This window comes from Myodes glareolus, chromosome 5 (genome assembly GCF_982192425.1).
Source record: "Myodes glareolus chromosome 5, mMyoGla1.1, whole genome shotgun sequence".
Lineage (NCBI taxonomy): Eukaryota > Metazoa > Chordata > Mammalia > Rodentia > Cricetidae > Myodes > Myodes glareolus.
In genome coordinates, this window is record NC_142030.1 from 34457697 (window position 1) to 34475818 (window position 18122).

Here is an 18122-nt window from a genome sequence, read left to right on the forward strand (position 1 = left end):
TCAGGCACACACACCCCCCCAAAAAAGGATGCATTCTCTGGCCTCAGCATCTTTACCAGACCAAACTTTCCACTGAACACATGAGCCCTCCTCTGAACCCAGGAGATCTTCCCAGAGATCCTGTGTGTGTGTGTGTGTGTGTGTGTGTGTGTGTGTGTGTGTGTGTATGTGTGTGTGTGTGGGGGGGGAGAGAGAGAGAGAGAGAGAGAGAGAGAGAAAGATATGAATGCAGCATGTGCATGAGTGAAGTATTCATGTTTAGTGTCTCTGTGTGTTGTGTGTAGAATTACGCAATGTGTACAGTGTGCTGTGTGTGGCTGTGAACATCTCTGTGCTAAGTATTTGTGTTTTGTGTCTCTGCACGCAGGGGTAGTGACTATGTGTGTCTGTGCAGATGTAGTGTATGTGTGTGTGGAGAGAGAAGCTCTAGGGGTCAAATGGGTCTGCAGCCAACTCTGTTCTCCATCCTACACAACTCCTCTTACCTGCAGGCTTTCCTGCAAGGGCCTGCTGTATTTCTTGGGCGAGTTGGTCGGACACATCTTCTGCCAGCCTCTGGAGACTACGAAAGCAGATGATGCCCACGGAGTGTTCCCAGGCCTGAAAGGCAGCAGACAGACTCCAATTACAGGGAGCCATGCAACAAGCCATGTGTGAAAGTCACCTGGCTTGCCTCCAACCACTGTGATGATTAGTCTTGGTTGTCACTTGGCAAGATCTGGAATCAGCATGGCATCTCGCCTCTGTGTGTTTCTTGAGGGATTTGCTACTTTAGTTTAACTGAAGTGGGAAGAACATACATGTGAACATCTGCTCTCAGTGGACTCGACCCAGAATGAATAAGAAAGAGGTCAACAAGCAGCGAGAGAGATGAACGCTGTTGCTTGGCTCCCTTTTTCCTTCTTATTCATCCACCGTAAGGAACACTAACTAAACTCACAGCCTCGCCAAGCTGGACTTGAGTAAGAATGTTTGTTTCTGCATCCTATTTGGGTGAGAAAACATTTCACTCACACATCTTCGGTAAAGTTTGTCCAGTAAGTGGTTCTTCAGGTTTCCTTCCTCACCCTCCCTCACCTAGTCAGTGTTTTATGGCACTGATTGTCTTCTCGTGCGTGTTCTGCTACTATAACAAAATGCCTGAGCTTTGCATCACAGCAGGGTTTATTAAACCCATAGTGAAGTCTGGAAGGCCAAGACTAATGGGTTTCATCTGTTTGGACTGTGGTGAGGGCTCTGTGACACAGCACAGCAGAGAAGTAGAGGTTTCAAAAGCACATGCAGAAGCACCTGCAGAAGGGACCAAGACATGGTGACATTGTTTTCTAACAACTTACTCTTTTTTAATAGTTTATTTAACTTTCTCTTTTGTGAATTGATGTAAAGTTGTCAGATCCCCTGGAACGAAGTTGCAGACAGTTGTGAACTGCCATGTGTGTGCTAGGAATTGAACCCAGGTCCTCTGGAAGAGTAGCCAGTGCTCTTAACTGCTGAGCCATCTCTCCAGCCCCTCTACCACTTACTCTCATGAGAAACCACTTCGAGAGACCAGCATTAATTCCTCCTAAGGGCAAAGTCCCCTATTCACTCGCTTCTGGGTCCCACTTCTGAAAAGATCCTCCCCTGGGCTCAAGCTTCCAATAGCTGAGCCCTTGGAGTGACCTCAAACTGTGTCCAGGCTCCAGCATACAGTTTTCAAATCTTACACATGTCAGTTTCAGTCACTCACTTCTGTCACTCAGCTAAATTCTAAAAGGTGGTATTGCAGGCTATCGTGCGGCCTTTGGTTTAGTGCTGTATAACGTTATTACCTCCTCCAGCTGAGAAATGTCTTCCTGGGTTCATGCATTTAAATACTTGGTCACTGGATGGTAGTGCTGTTTGGGGGCTCGGGTATAGAACCTTTAGGGGGTACAGCCTTGCTGGAGGAAGTACAATGTATGGACATGGCTTTGAAGGTTCCTAGTCTCACCCCACTTCCTGCTTGCTCTCTCTGCTTCCTGTGTACAGGGAAAGGAAGGCGTGGTGACAGGCGGGCACGGTAACTGGAACAAGAAGCTGAGCAATCCTGTCTCCACTGTGCGCATACTGTGTCCAGCAGCTGTCAGCATTCTGTTCTGGCTGAGCTCGAGAGCACTGTCGGGTCTCCTATTTACAATCCTTTGTCAGTTAGGTCAGCATTTACAGAATAGAGGATTTAAAATACAAAACCAAAACTTCAGACCATCAACATTTAGCTCAAAACGTAGCATATGAATCCTCAGCACCTAGTATATACGAAATGAAACAAATCCTGTGGCCACACCATAGAGCCCATTTTTGCAAATGTATGGGGACAGTATGTGTGTAGTTGAGACATGATTGCTCAGATTATTGCTCCTGTTACTATGCCTGCCTGTTGCCATGCCTCCCCTGCCGTGATGACGTTCTAGTCCCCTGGGACCTTAAGCCAAAATGAACCCTTCTATAAGTTGCTTATTATGGTGTTTTATCACAGGAACAGAAACGTTACTAACACAATTGCCATATGCACACCATGGGCTCTGTGGGAGCTCACTGGCTTCTCCACACCCAGCCCTCCTGACCGCCCTTGGTACTGTCATCTAACAAATGAAATGTCGCTTGTCTCAAGTTCAGATTGTGGCGTGCAGAAGTTTTTTTTTCTGCTTTTTACACTGCAAACTCATCAATGAACTGAAAGGAACCCACACCCTAGAGAACCCCAGGTCCACTCCTAGGCATATTCCCCAGAGAAATGTTGGCGTTGGACACACAATACTTCTCCAGCTTTATGTGCGATTGGAGAGAATTGGAGAAAAACCTTGCTATGTATAATAAGATGATGGGTGAATACATTGTGGAATGCTTATATAATAGGTCACAAAAAGTCCTGGAAATATTAGACTTGATGTATTCACATGGATAAACATCAGAAATGTAATGTTGTGAGAACCAATTATATAAGTTCATCGCGGTAGGCATCTACAGAACCTTATGGTGGCAACCAAAACTGTGCTGTAGGTATCTCTTGCCTAAGACTGATAGATGTTTGCATGTCTAATAATAATCACACAGGGAATGGTACACACACCCCACATGAGGCTTATGTTTGCAAGAATGGGCTCTACAGCATGCCCACCAGATTTGTGCTTTATTTCCCATATACTAGGTGGTGAGGATTCTTGTGCGATCTTTTGAGCTAAATATTGCATGGGGTCTGAATTTTTAGTTTTGTACTTTAAGTTTTCTATTCTATGCATGTCGACCTAACAGACAAAGGATGGTAAACAGGAGATAAGATGGCACTTTAGAACTTTGATAAAAACAACGGATCTGCTATTGACTGTTGGACACAGTATGTCTTCAACAAATACTTGACAAGCAGAGAAAATGATTATAATAACCACAGTGCATAATAACAATGATGGCTAAATGCTTAATATGATGGTCTTATTCCCACTGATCTTCACACCAGCCTTTGATGTCGGCATTGCCTTTAGCCCCGCTCTGCAGAAATGGAGTGGTCTGGTTAGATTTAAATGGAAGCGTGCCTGAGAAGAAAGCCTGAATGAGAAATTTTCTAATCAAGTTTGCCTGGGTGCGCGTCTGTGGGGATTTGCTTTGATTCTTAATTGATATAGGAAGACTCGGCCCAATTAGATAAAGTAAGATTAAGATTAGATAAAGTTAAGGGCAAGCAGGCAGACAGCCGTGAGTGTATTTGTTTCTCTCTGACTTTGACAATAGAGGCGGATGAGACTAAGTTGTTTGAGTTCATGCCTTGACTTCCCCTCAGTGATGGACAGTACCCTGGAATTATGGGTCAAATAAGCCCCTTTCCCCCTATGTTGCTTTAGTCAGGGTATTCTGTCATAGCAACAGAAAAGGAACTAGAATCCCGAGCGTAGGGGAAGGATTAAACAAAAGAATCAGTTAAGATGCCACCTCAAGAGTTCAGTTGTTTCAGCTGGGCAGGGTGGTCCACACCTGTGGCTCCAGCACTCAGGGACTGAGGCACGAAGATCACAAGTTCAAGGCCAGCCTGGGCTACATAATAAGACTGTCTTCGGAAGAAAAACAGAGAAAGAGCTGAATTATTTCACAAACGGGGAGCCCAACCAAGTAGCTTTTTTATATCCATGAACATGGCAGCCACCACCTGGAAACCAAGGGTTCCTCAGACATGTGCTCTCTAGGTGGAAAGCAGTGCTTTGGCTTGGCATGAGGTAGGATACTACCCCTCCCCAGGAACACAAGCTGGGTGGTGCAAACTTTCAAATAAGCTCCTTACCTCCTCCCTGTACTCCCAAGCCTTCAAAGACCAATTTCCAGGCCATTGACTCTGGAGCCTGGATATTGTCTCGGGAGCAGTGGGACTCCTGGAGGCACGCAACAATAAAGCAGATAGGGCCGCTGTGATTTGAGCAGTAATTGTATTCAGAGCTGGGGGTCCCAAGGCACAGCTTCTTCCTGGGACTGTGATGGGCGCTTCCTCCGGCTGCTTTAACTCTTTCCGGCCACCAGGGTGCCGTTTGATGCACAGAGTCAATCAGTCACTGAATGGTACCATGGAGACTCCAAAGAGTTAAAGCAGCTTCCAAAAGGCCCTAATTTTTCCCCCAAACTGGGACTTGCATGCTGAGAGAATATTGCTCAATATTTAAAAAAAAATCCAAAACTTGTATTTGCTAACATTATCCAAGCTGCACTATCATGCCTTGTGGCTGTCCCTTCTCTTTACATGTAGGAAAGAAAATGGTGTTATGATCTCCAAAGGAAAATAAACAAAGACAAAAGTTCGTGAGGAGATAGGAGAAAAACCCCAACTTCTCAGGACAAAAAATAATAATAATAATTGTGGCTAGGTTTCCTGCTTGACCATGGTATTATTACTCTCCCTGTGGTCTAGGAGGTTTGCCTTTCAGCGCCAGCCATTCCGGGCTTTAGGTGGGGTTTTCTGCTTAGTGTGGGACCAGGAACACCTCCTTTCTAAATCAAAAGCAAAAGTAAAAGTGCTACAAGGAAGCTTCTGCTAAAACAACAAGAGCTCAGGTCCCCCACGGTGAGAATGAGCCATGGCCAAGGTAGGGCAGAATCGGGAGTGAGCCCAAGGTAGATAGACTCAGGAGTCAGCCCAAGGTAGGGTAGGCTCGGGAGTGAGCCAAGAGACAATGACTCTCTGTGTCCTCTCTGGAAGTCACACTAGAAAAAAAAAATTGTTAGTTAAGCCTACTATTATATTCAGCATTACTTAACTTTCTTAAATTACCTATAGATTTACTTTGTAATTGACCACATTCAATGAAACAAACTCCATCAGCTCAGTAGTTAGCTATAAACCTGTGTATACCACTCTCTCACACGTACATACACACTCACTCATTTACACACACTCATTCACACACACTCATTCACACATGCATGAACATATACTCATTCACGCATGTGCACACGTGTGCATACATGCGCGCACACACACACTATTTTCTTCCTATTCTTTTAGCCAAGCCACCAAAACCTACCTAGATTCAAGAAGAAGGTTGTGGCAAATACAGAGATGTATGTGGTCCAGTCGCAATAGACACACCTACGATGGAGTTCCCACATCTAAGGCTAAGGGACCATGAGGAAGAGGGGACAGAAAGACAGTGAGAGCCAGAGGCTCAGGGAGTTTGCTGTAAGATGGTCTCTTCTAGGACTGTTGGAAGCTACACTCACAAAATATCACCAACATGACTCTCCAAACATGAGATAAACAAGGACACAGCAATAAATACACTGTGTGCACAGAGAAAAGTCCAAGAGGCCTATAACCAGGAGGTCTATAGGTATATAGTCCTAAACAATGACCTACAGGCAATTAAAGAATGCTGAGAGCAAAAGAAATAGTCTTCCCCAGGAATCACACACCAATTACTATCCAATACCAAATGGTCAACCCTGCAAACATATGCTGGAAGTAATATTATAGGGACTGAGCATGTTATATTTATGTATTTAGAAATATGTGTATGTTTGTAATTTTTAAAGTGGTACATCAAAGCTTTTACTGAAACAAAAAATAGTGTGTATGTGTGTGTGTGTGTGTGTGTGTGTGTGTGTGTGTGTGTCTGTGTGTGTGGTGTTAAACAATAATTAATGATAAAGAGACCATGAATTTAAAAGAAATCAAGGAAGGGTATATGGGAGAGTATGGAGGGAGCAAAGAACAGGGGAAATGATAAAATTATACTAGAACCTTAAAAATTAGAAGAAATAAGTTTTACAGAAGGAACAAAGACCTCCCCTCTTCTATGGAGGAATGAACCCATTGGCAGAACCCTAGCTCACCACATCCACACATCCCCAATTTCTCCCATGTGCCTTCCAGTTTCATAGAGTGAAAGATTTTACAGTTACTTCTGGGCCCTTTCTGTCTTGCATCCTATTTTTCTCAAAGCACAAATTCTATAGTGCTAGCCATCCTGGGTATCTTAGCAGGACCTAATGTGCCTCCCATCTCCTGGAGCAAGCTCAGTCAAAGGCTGCTAGCCATCCATCCGTGCTTCCCCCAGGCATACTTCTCCTTCCAGCCTGAGACCCTGATGAAAGTGCTCATCAATCAAAGCCACTGTTACCTGGACAGCAGTCCTGATAACATTGCCCTGTGTGCTGCAGAAGCCACTGGCCCTGTGCTGTTTCCTATGTGATGTAATGGCAACTCTTCCCTGCCTGCCACACCCTGGAGTCAGCTGCCCAAATGTCATGTGTGTAGGGAATGACAGTCATTTTGTCAACAAGGGAAAAGTAAGATCCTAGCCAGGCAAAGTCCTTGCACTGTGAGTCATTATTGGTCAGGGAAAGGGAAAGCAGACAGGCCCGTCCTACAAACTCAAGCACTGAGCAAGGGAACCCAGCGGTTAGCAATGCTGCCTTCAGGCAGCCTTTCCAGTTCAGTTCTGCTCCCACCACCCAACTGGATAACCTTGGGCAGATTTCTCAACATCTGCAGACTTCCTCACAGAGTTGGCATCAATTTAGGTTCTGTCCATAACAGGGCTATGGTGAGGACCTGTAAACCCCTAGCCCAGTGATCGGGTCAGATACAATGGTGGTGAGTGCTGTCTAGGTCCCACTGATGACAGTGTGTGTTCAGTTGACATCACAACACTGGTCTGAAGGTCTTACTTCTGCTCCCTGCTAAGTGTTTGAACTCGGGGCATCACTCTACTTCAGGTGCTGTTTGTTTCTGTTATGTTCCTGGATTTACTATGAGTTGCATCCCAATAAACCCACTGTAAGTGAAAATATATCAAACACAGCTAACCTACTGAGCATGCTCAGCCTCGGCTGCTCAGCTGTCATGCCTAGGCTAACTGGGAGCTGGGACTCACTGCGGGAGTCCAGCAGAGAGAGAGAGGGACTATCATACCACACACTGCCTGCCCCAGGGATGAACAACATCTTAAATCCAAATCCAGTTTCGGCTAACCACATACTACTTTGCACATAAAGTTGAAACATCATAAATCAAGCCATGGTAAGTCAGTGAGCATCTTCATATAGTTTTGGTAGTGTTAGTTAAAGACAGAACAGGGTAATACTAAAAAAGAAAGATAAAAAGCAGCCCTGGGGAAGAGTGACCCTAGATCAGGATTGAGACACTGTTGACTTTGGCCTACCTGAGAGCTCTTTTTCCTGTGCAGAGGGGACATGAGCCCCAACCACAGGGACAAGCCTATGATCCTAGAGGGGACTTGCCCCTCAGATAAGTCCCTGTCAGAATTCTGTACTCTTTGGCATCCCGTAGACCTTCTGTTACTAAAATGGTAACCAAAATCTTGCATGGTCAGTGACTCTTCTGCCATTCTCAAGAGTCCCTGGGCTAAAGCATGTCCAACTGCTAACCTTCCGAGCTTAACTCCACAAGGCTCTTGCCCCTTCAATGTCAATCTGGCTGACAAGGAAGCTGCTCCAGCTGGGCGTGACCTCACACCCCAGGAAATACTCCTTTCCAAGCAGGAGCAGCTCATACTCACATGTGTTCAATGCCTTCATTCAAAGAACATTCTAGATCACCTTATTTTTCACTGGGCAAAAAATAAAGGGTCAAGTTTAGACATTTCAGCTCAATCAACTAAAGCCATCCAGGGCTTTTTATATACACTCAGGAGTTTCAACTATCTGGTTACTGGTATTATATCTACCCATTTTTTCGAAATAATTCAAGAAGTGATTTCCATATTGTTCATAAGCCATGACAGCTCATGAACGAACTAAGACAAGCCTTCTCCGGACTCACCAGAGATCCTTTGCTGCTAGCCAAGCCACCAACTTCCTTCCTAGCCATTCAAATGTCCTCCGAGCACTGTATCTGGGTATAGTGCCAAAGACCAGTAGGATCCCCGTACTAACAGTGGCATGCATTTCCAGATATCTAGAAAGGAGGCTTCCGTACAATCTCACCAGATACGAAAGGTAAATGGCTGAAATGCACAGTTTACTAAACACTCAGTTGTGACCGTTGGCTGGTGAGTGTATCACAGCCCCACAATGTGCCCCACAAATAGCTAGAGACCTTAGGGGCCAAATAAAAATGAAATGAAATTTGAGGTTCTGACCTTTAGGAACAGGGGGAGCAGGCTAAGCAGATTCTTCCGACGTTCTTCCGGGTTCTTGTGCGTCAGCTGCTGGTATTCCAGAAATTTCTTTTCAAGTGTGTCCCAGAGGGCAGTGGGGCCAGGGCACTGTCCTTCTAGTGGGAAATCGGGCTTCATAGCAGGGGGCTGGCCTTCATTTTGGAAACCCGGGCCTTCAGGTCTGTCCTCGGCCTTTGAGAGATCTTCAGCCTCCATCTTTGGCAAAGCAGATCTGAATCCAGAATGAACAACTGAAAATGAAAAGTCCTGTTACTTCCCTTCCTGAAGACTGATTGGGAGACTGGTCCAGCATTACTCAGTTCAGCTTCTGGAAAATATCTGAAACCTACTAAAATGAGGAAGGACTGCCCAAAAGATTCAGGTTTAGACGTGACTAACACACACATATAGTTCCCAATACCAAATGTCCCAGGCACTGGGCAGCCTTTACGGCACAGATTCTCATACAGTGGCGCTGGGGGTAAGGGGAGAAGGCTTCTGATGCTCTCTGCGGATACCTAAGGAAAGCCGCTGGGCTAGAGGTGTAGGGGGAATATACATCAGGCTGGTAAGATGAAACCTTATAGCTGCTCCCCTTCTAAGAGACTGAAGGCACAGGAGATCTGCAAACTCTTGAGCTGCCTCTGTGAGGGAGAAGGGGCTTTGAAAACAAGTCTCGGGAGCTGGAGAGCGCTCACAGGTTATGGCCACTTGTTGCTTTCGCATGTACTCCAGGTTTGATTCCCAGCACCCGCATGGTGGTTCACAACCGTTTGTAATTCCAGTTCCAGAGATCTTACACCCTCTTCTGTCCTCCGTGGACATGAGGCACACATGTGGTGTGCATACACACACGCAGACAAGATTCTCATGCATATAAAATAAGATAAATACATCTTTTTTGAAACATTATTTTAAGTCTTAGGTGCCTTAAAAATGTTAACTAAGATATAATTCATACAACACACAATTCACTTACTAACTTTTCTAAGTTACAGACATGTATGTTACAAGTATATACAATTGGCATACATGTATATATCTATAAAGAGATGACATATTAACAATTTTGAAGCATTTAAGTGCCATAAGTAGAGCTAAGGACAGCCTGATGCACCCTCCTGTAATCCCAGAACTTGGGAAGGTGAGGAAGAAGGATTACAAACTCAAAGCAAACCTGAGTTGTGTAATGAGTTACACGGAAGCCTAGTACATCGTAAGATCCTGCCTCAGACAGATAGAGAGATCCAGGAAGAAAGAGAGAAAAGAACATGTTCACAGTTGAACAACCATCACCATTAGCAATTCCTAAAACTTGTTTCTTGACTTGTAATCTATATCTAAGTCATAGTTTCTACCACTTAAGTTTGAAAGGGTAGGTTCCCTATTCACTCTCAACATTGTTTGCTTTGTAGTCAATATTTTTAGAAGACTGTGTCCTCAAAATGACCCTTGAAGTGCTGAGCATGCTGGGGTCTGTAAGTATATTCAGGGACAGTCTATGGAAGCCAGCACCACACAAGTCAGTAAACACAAGAACAAAGGCTTGAAGACGGTAGCCACTATATCCAGGTCACCAGGCAGCCGCGCACCCCCTCCCCCCAACACACACACCAGAAGCTATTTTTATTTATGTCTTTGGCTTCACTGTTAAACATCTCAGATGACATGTAAGCACAAACAAGGCTTGCTTTTGGTCCATTTGTCTGAAGTGAAACACACTCCAAATAAAGACCAAAATATCTAGGTTGTCAGAATCCATCCTGAACTCGAATGCAGAGGCATGCCTGTTACACTTGACTGCAGCAGGAGAAAGAAGGGGGACTGGATGTTGTCCCTGCATTACCTGGTGAAACTAACCATACACACACACACACACACACACACACACATACACACATACACACACACCATTCTGAACTTGCTTAGGAACAAATCTGTGCATCCCCGGCCCTCTTCTGTCACATGTGTTTCCTACCCTCAGACGTCATTCCCAGAAATCATCTTTAATTGCTTTTTAATGGTTAAAACAGTTGTGATATATCCATGCAGTGAAATATTGCTAATCCACTTAAAACACAATGAGCAAACTGATAAATATTAAGTATCAATTATGCTGTATGAAAGAATCAGGAAGCAGGACACCACAACTAAAAGATTTCATGTGTGTAAAGCATTAAAATATTCATAATCCCTGTTGACGGAGTTGGTCAGTGGCGACCTGAGTCTGAGGGTAAGGAGGAAACGTCCCTAGGCAGGGACATAATGGAATTTTTGCGACCATGAAAATATTCGTTGTTGATCACAGAGTTAGTTACGTGAGTGCACACACTTAGCATGTGAGTTTAAAATGGGCACAGCTGTAGCTGGGATGGAGAGCACTCCTAACGTGCTCGGCCCAGACAGTGGGGTCCCTCACACCTCTCAGTCCCTTCCCTGACCTTGGCAGGCTCTTCTGGTAGTCTGCTTGTTTTCTTAGTCCTTGTCTTTCTGTTCCCCGTTTATTATCCCTGTGCTTGCTTACTGGGTAATGCTACCCTGGTATGGACACTCCACAAGTACAGCCCACAGCCTCTACTTTTCAACGTCAGCATCTCACTTGACATGGTGTCTTCAGACAGGAATGTGTAGCCGTGGATTTGTCAAGTCCCTGTTCTCTAACTGCCACCTGTTTGCAGAGTGGTGTTCCGTGTGCCTCCACTTGACAACTGCCACAATGGCAGAGAGCTAAATCACTCACAGCCAACTTTGCACCCCTTGCTGTCAGGGGGCAGACCATGCAGGCGGCCTCAGGGGACTATATGGCATTGGTATGCACCCCAGAGCAGCAGCGCTGAGTAGAGAACCCTATGAATGCTCAGTTCGACCAGATTCCACAGAAATGCCTCCAGAAACCAGACATGGGGCACGCTCCCTCCAACGGGCATTGGGAGGCTCCCCTCTCACTCCAAAGCCAGCCCCCTGGATTGGCATTATCCTCATTCTAGTGATTCACGATGTCATTAAACTGAGGGGTGCCTTGCCGCCATGTTGGTGTGTCTGCCTGAGTAGAAGTCTTCTCCCTGTGCCAGTTGGTCTTCCGGCTCCTCTTTGGTGAGCTGGCTACCCATCGTCTTTGCTTATTTGTCTTTGTCTTGGTTTCCAGGAGTATATTAGGGAAGACGGGCTTGGTGGCTTAGCGAATGGCAAGTATCAGGGACAGAGTTCAGTCTGTATAGTATTTGGGCTGAGGACCTGAGTTCCAGCTCCAAAACCCACTAAAAAAGCCAGGCATGGGGGAGGGAACTGGAGGAGAAGATAGAGGGGGAAACTGAGATTGGTATGTAAAATAAAAAAAGTCACAGCCTTAAAAGGAAACAACAAAAACAACCCAGGTATAGTGGCTTATACTTGTAATCCCCCCAAAAATGGGAGGTGGAGACCAGTGGACCCTGTGTCTCCCTGACCAGCCTGCTCAGCAAGCTCCAGATTAATTAGAGACCCTGTCTCAAAAAAAAAAATATGATGGGGGTTGAAGAGATGGCTCAGCAGTAAACAACACTGACTGCTCTTAAAGGGAACCAGTCTGGTTCACACCACCCCCATGGCTGCTGTTAACCTCCATCGCTCCAGTTCCAAGGCCTCCATGCACACATGTGGTACACGTATGTACCTGGAGTCAAAACTCATACACATAAAAAATAAAAATAATTAAACCTTTTATTGAAAAAAAATGGAAAGATACTGAAATCTGAGCCCTGACCTCCATATACATGTATATACACACATGTACCCATATAAATACACATAGATACACACAAGAAAAAATACAAATATCTTCTAGGGATATTTTTCTCTTATAACTGCTTCATAATTTATTTTGTTTTGTTATAATGAATCTTTTTCATTCCCCTTAACGTCTCTATAGAGACTGAACATCGGAGGCGTGAAGGTCTTTGTGCTCACACACAAGCTCTAGGGGACGCTGGAGTTAAGCACGTCGGGGACCTGTTTTCCATGCAAAAGGCTGGGAGCATATGTGCTTCTTGCCTGGCGACCTTTGCACTATCTGTGTGGCTATAAAAACTATCTTCGAACTGGAAAGATGGCTCAGCGGTAAAGAGCACTGGCTGCTCTCCCGGAGGACCCAGCTTCAATTCCCAGCAGCCACATGGCAGTTCACACCTGTCTGTAACTCCAGTTCCAGAGAATCTGACACCCCCACACTAATGCACATAAAATAAAGTCAAATAAATTATTTTTTTAAAAAAAACAAACAGCCAAGACCTATCTTCATGGGCTTTACAAAGAATTTCGATGTAGATCTGTATTTAGCTTATTTTGGTCCTCAGGAGATTTATATATGCTTTGTCATGCACGTAAGATTGAGTTACCAACAGAATAACTGTTATTGTCACCAGAATAGTTTTCATCAAATTGAGCTGTGCTTAAATATGTCTAAAATAAACTCCTGAGGGTCAGACTTCAGAAGTTTAGACGGACTGAATCCTTTTCAACTGAACTGCCTTTGTGGCTCCCAAGGATCCTCACTCTGCTGGCTGTGAAGGTTGTCAAGGCTATGGAAGCTGAAGAGTGATGGCCATTACGTATCTAATGATTCCACACACTTAAGCCAGCTACTCACCATTACAAACAATCCTCCCATCTAAATGATGAACCACAATGCTTTCCTACAGTCCTAAGAGGAAAGAGCCAGCTCTAAAAGTCGGTACATTGTCTAGGCTCTGAATCATGTTTATGGTGAACTTTCTCCTACTACCACTGGGCACAAGTGCGTACTGTGTCTTGGATAGTCCCAGTTATTTTATTAACATATATTCACTTTACAAAATAATGGATTTCTTTATGACATTTTTACACATGTGCACAGTACACTTTGGTCTCGTTCACCCTAATTGCCTCCCCTTGTCTCCAATCCTCCCCAAACCACTTAGTTCTCAAGTCCTGCTGATTTTACAAGTACAACAGACACAAAGCAAACACCTCCCTGTAGCTTCTGGTTGTGACTGTGCTACAAAGTGAGGAGCTGTGGGTGTTACCCGTCCAGTCACTCCAGAGTCCCTTCACAGTTGCTGTTCTGCAGTCATATTCCAGTATGTTCTTGCCTTTTGCTTCCTTGCAAGGGGCTCAGCTACTTTCTGAGGTCTTACTCCCAAGGGCACATGTCTATGGAACACTGGGTCTAAACATAAAGATACTTAAAAAACTGTTATTGACTAAGTACATGAAAGAATACATGAGCCAATGAAGAAATCAGCCTCCACGTAAATTGTGCAACACACACACACACTCTCTCTCTCTCTTGTGTCTCTCTTTAGACCATCACTCTAAGATTTTCATATGCTTTCCCCTCACACAGAGAGACACTCTGTGTCAGTCAAACTGTATCCCTATGAAGCTGGACCATATCCAGATGGTCCACCCAACACATAGTCCTACTAAGCATGGGCACAATCCTATGTATCAGTCACACTGTGACCACACTCACAGGCTCCACCAGCCAGCCTGTTTAGTAGAGGCTATACCTGAGGACCCACACAGCACCCCATATCGGGAATAGGCGGTGGGGAGACGAGGTGTCAGATTGCAAAAGAATGTGTGTACCTAATCCAATTAAAAATTGGGGTACTGAACTGAACAGAGAATTCTCAACAGAAGAATATCAAATGGCCAAAAGACACTTAAGGACATGTTTGACTTCCTTAGCTATCAGGGAAATGCAAATCAAAACAACTTTGAGATACCATCTTACACCTGTCAGAATGACTAAAATCAAAAACACCAATGATAGCTTATGCTGGAGAGGATGTGGAGTAAGGGGAACACTCATCCATTGCTGGTGCGAATGCAAACTTGTGCAACCACTTTGGAAATCAGTGTGGCGGTTCTCAGAAAATTGGGAGTCAGCCTACCTCAGGATCCAGCAATATCACTCTTGGGAATATATCCAAAAGATGCCCAATCATACTACCAAAGCATCTGCTCAATTATGTTCAAAGCAGCATTATTTGTAATAGCCAGAACCTGGCAACAACCTAGATGCCCCTCAACGGAAGAATGGATAAAGAAAACGTGGCACATCTACACATTAGAGTACTATTCAGCAGGAAAAAACAAAAAACAAAAAAGAATGACATCTTGAATTTTGCATGCAAATGGATGGAAGTAGAAAACACTATCCTGAGTGAGATAACCCAGACCCAAAAATATGAATATGGTATGTACTCACTCATTAGTGGATTCTAGCCATAAACAAAGGACATTGAGCCTATAGTTCATGATCCTAGAGAAGCTAAGTAATAAGGTGAACCCAAAGGAAAACATATATAGATCCTCCAGGAAATTAGAAGCAGACAAGATCGCCAGGCAAAAGTTGGGTGCATGGGGGTGGGGGATGGAGGGAAGGGCAGAGAGGGAGAGAGAGGGGAGAAGGGAAGGGTTGAGGAGAGCTTGGGGAGTGGGATGGTTGAGATGGAGGAAGGATGGATGTGGGAGCAGAGAAGGAGCTATCTTAATTGAGGGGGCCAATTGGGGTTGGCATGAGGCTTAGCTCTGGAGGGGTTCCCAGGAGTCCACGGTAATGACCCCAGATAGGACCCTGGGTAGTTGGGGAGAGGGTGCCTGACTGGCCTTGTCTTGTAGTCAAACTGATGACTGTCTTGAATATCACCATAGAACCTTCGTCCAGCAACAGATGGAGACAGAGACCCACATCGGAGCACTGGACTGAGCTTCCAAGGTCCAGTTGAAGAGCGGAAGGAGAGAGAATATGAGCAAGGAAGTCAGGACCACAAGAGGTTGGTTCACCCACTGAGACAGTGTGACTGATCTAATGGGAGCTCACCAACTCCAGCTGGACTGGGAATGAACAAGCATGGAATCAAACTGGACCCTCTGAATATGGTTGACAATTGGGACAGACGGAGGGGCCAATGATAATGGCACTGGGATTTGTCTCTGCTGCATGTACTGGCTTTTGGGGATCCTATTCTTTTTGGATGCATACATTCTTAAGCCTGGATGTAGCGGGGAGGGCCTTGGACTTCCCACAGGGCAGGGTGCCTGGCCCTCTCTTAGGACTAGAGGGGGTGGGGGGAAGGATGTGTAGGGGAGCGGGAGGGAAGTGGGAGGAGGGGAGGAAGTGGGAATTTTGATTGGTAATAAAGTAATAAAAAGTAAAGTAGTAAAAAAAAAGAATGCATGCATCTGACTGGTGTGGTGGTGCACACCTTTAGTCCCAGCACTCAGGAGGCAGAGGCAGGAGGACTTCTGTGAGTTGAAGGCTACACTGGTCTACAGAGCATGCTCTAGGACAGCCAAGGCTACAACCAAAACAACACAGAATGCAGTACATGGGGTCTGACAAACACCAGACATAGCCTGTCCTCTCTGGGTGGAGGAGCTGGGTTTGCTGAACTGAAACATGTGACTAACCTTCTCGGAAACACACCGGGACTTCAGAGAAACAGAAGTTATTAACAAATACGGATCCATGGAATTAGCTTCTGACTCAGATATGGAGCTGGGGCCACAGCCCTCAGCCTCCTGGACCTTACTTGTGTCTGCTTCAGTTCTGTTTGTCACAGGAAGAAAAACCAGGGTGGAGCAGGTAAGGTTGGTCAGGATCATGACCATCAAGAAGAAACAGCTGTAATGGCCCTTTACCAAGAAGCAAGCACCATAGGGAAGTTCCAACACTGATTCCTATCTAGAGAAAAAAGGAACCAGTATGGGGTGAGGGCCACTGGAGGGGTCTCTGGGGACAGGGCCAGCACAAGGCATTCACCGCACACAATAAATTCAAAGATTTTGTTTGTTTGTTTAATTCCAGTATGTGTGTGTGTGTGTGTGTGTGTGTGTGTGTCTGAGTATATGTATAACAACCAAGTGTGTGCAGCAAGCACACTACTTTGAGAATTTCCAGAAATATTGAGCTCAAGTAGGATTTTAAAAACAATGCATTTGCATTTCTTGCCTCTTCTCCCTAAGCTGCCATCTTGAAAAGACTGGAACCTAAGAAAACCCCGGAGATGCTGATGCTTTGCTGCTAAAGAAACATTTGAGGACAGGAGAGATGGCTCCATCAGTAAAGTGCCTGTCACATAAGCAGAAGGTCCCATCCTAGCATCCAGGCAAAGGCCAGAGCCACAGCCCACATTTGCAACCCCAGTGCTGGAGCTCACTGAGGGGCCAGCCTAGTACAACCAATCAGCTCGCTGGGTGACCAGCATAGCACAGCCAATGAACTCAGCTTTCAATGAGAGATCCAAACTCAAAACATACAGTGAAGAATAGTCAAAAAAGACACCCAGGGTCGACCACTGACGTCCATTCACGTGCACACATGTGTGAGCACACCCACACTAACACACACATGCACCAGAGGTTGGGGGGGGGGGGTCCTACTGCCCTTTCTGAGTTTCTATTGAGTTACACGCAGGCAGACCTTTTGAGCCGTGTGCTGTGACTTATCAGCCTTTGTGACTTTTCAAAGATTCCAGAAGATGCTTTTGGGAGAAACTAGTCTTGGACTGTAGACTCTAGAGCAAGAAAGCATGAGAAACAGCCTCAGAGGTAGGTTGAGTGAAGCCTGGGCCTCACTCTACAGCCAACGGAAGTCTAGGGACAAAAACTTGATTCCATACAGTGGAAGATAGAAATCTCCTCCCTGCTTTCATCTCTGCCTGTGACTCTGTTTCCAGTTTCTACACTCCTGAAATAGGTACTGGTCACCTGTGTCACAGGTCTTTCCCAGAGCTGGGGATGCCTCTCTCTAGACTAGGAGCCACCGAGTAGAAGAGTGACCTTCCGTGTGTGTCTGCTTTCCTTCCCATTCATCTAGTGAGTTCTCCACACTGGGCCTGTGATGTGAGCTTTGTATGCATAGTTGGATTTAATTCCCTAAATTACAGAATGCCCTTCCCTTCCTTTCTGTAAAGATGAGGACGCATGGGGGTCGTTTTGACATTAAGGGAATCCCTAGGTGTGTTTACACACCCCTCTCCTTCACAGAAAGATATGAAATCTCACATGGTCTGAGAAGTCAGTAACATTTGCCATATTTGTGACAGGCATTAAATCAATGGGGTAATGGGAAATCAGTTATTGATTGACGAATGACTAGCTCTGGGCCGAAAAGACATTTCTAAAGTAGAGTGAGCACACAATTGAGCCTGGGTACCAAGATCAGACAATAGGGGAAGGCTGGGTTGGAGAACGTGAGGAGGATTGCAGAATGGGCAAGAGCCTAGGAATTCCTGTAGGATGTGGTCCAGGGTCAAAGGCAGCACATGCGTCTGGGGCCTGAACTGTCTGCAGGGCTCGCGTGCTGAGCTAGGAGTTTACTCTAGGCCTCTCCTGCTCTGTGACAGACACTGCTGGGTTGGCCAGACATGAGCTCCTGAGTTCAGTGTGTGCTCACTGTCCTAAAAACGCCCCTTCCTCTTGCCCATAACCTTCAAAAGACACCAATAACCACCACACAGTGCCTCCCACATTCTTCAC

At 45.4% G+C, this 18122-nt stretch overlaps 1 protein-coding gene across 8 annotated transcripts in view; it reads right to left on the reverse strand.

Annotated features, from left to right (window-relative positions):
• Wdfy4 (WDFY family member 4) overlaps positions 1–18122 on the reverse strand; it is a 236893-nt gene that overhangs the window by 203990 nt on the left and 14781 nt on the right. For 4 of the 8 annotated variants that reach the window (XM_087906241.1, XM_087906245.1, XM_087906240.1 and 1 more), the window contains 2 exons: positions 8601–8869; positions 486–600 (listed from right to left, as the gene is read on the reverse strand). In XM_087906241.1, coding sequence (XP_087762367.1) covers positions 486–600; positions 8601–8834 — 349 coding nt within the window. In that variant the 5' untranslated portion in view covers positions 8835–8869. The remainder of the gene's footprint in view (positions 1–485; positions 601–8600; positions 8870–18122) is intronic. The other 4 variants (XM_087906242.1, XM_087906244.1, XM_087906246.1 and 1 more) reach the window with 2 other exon arrangements.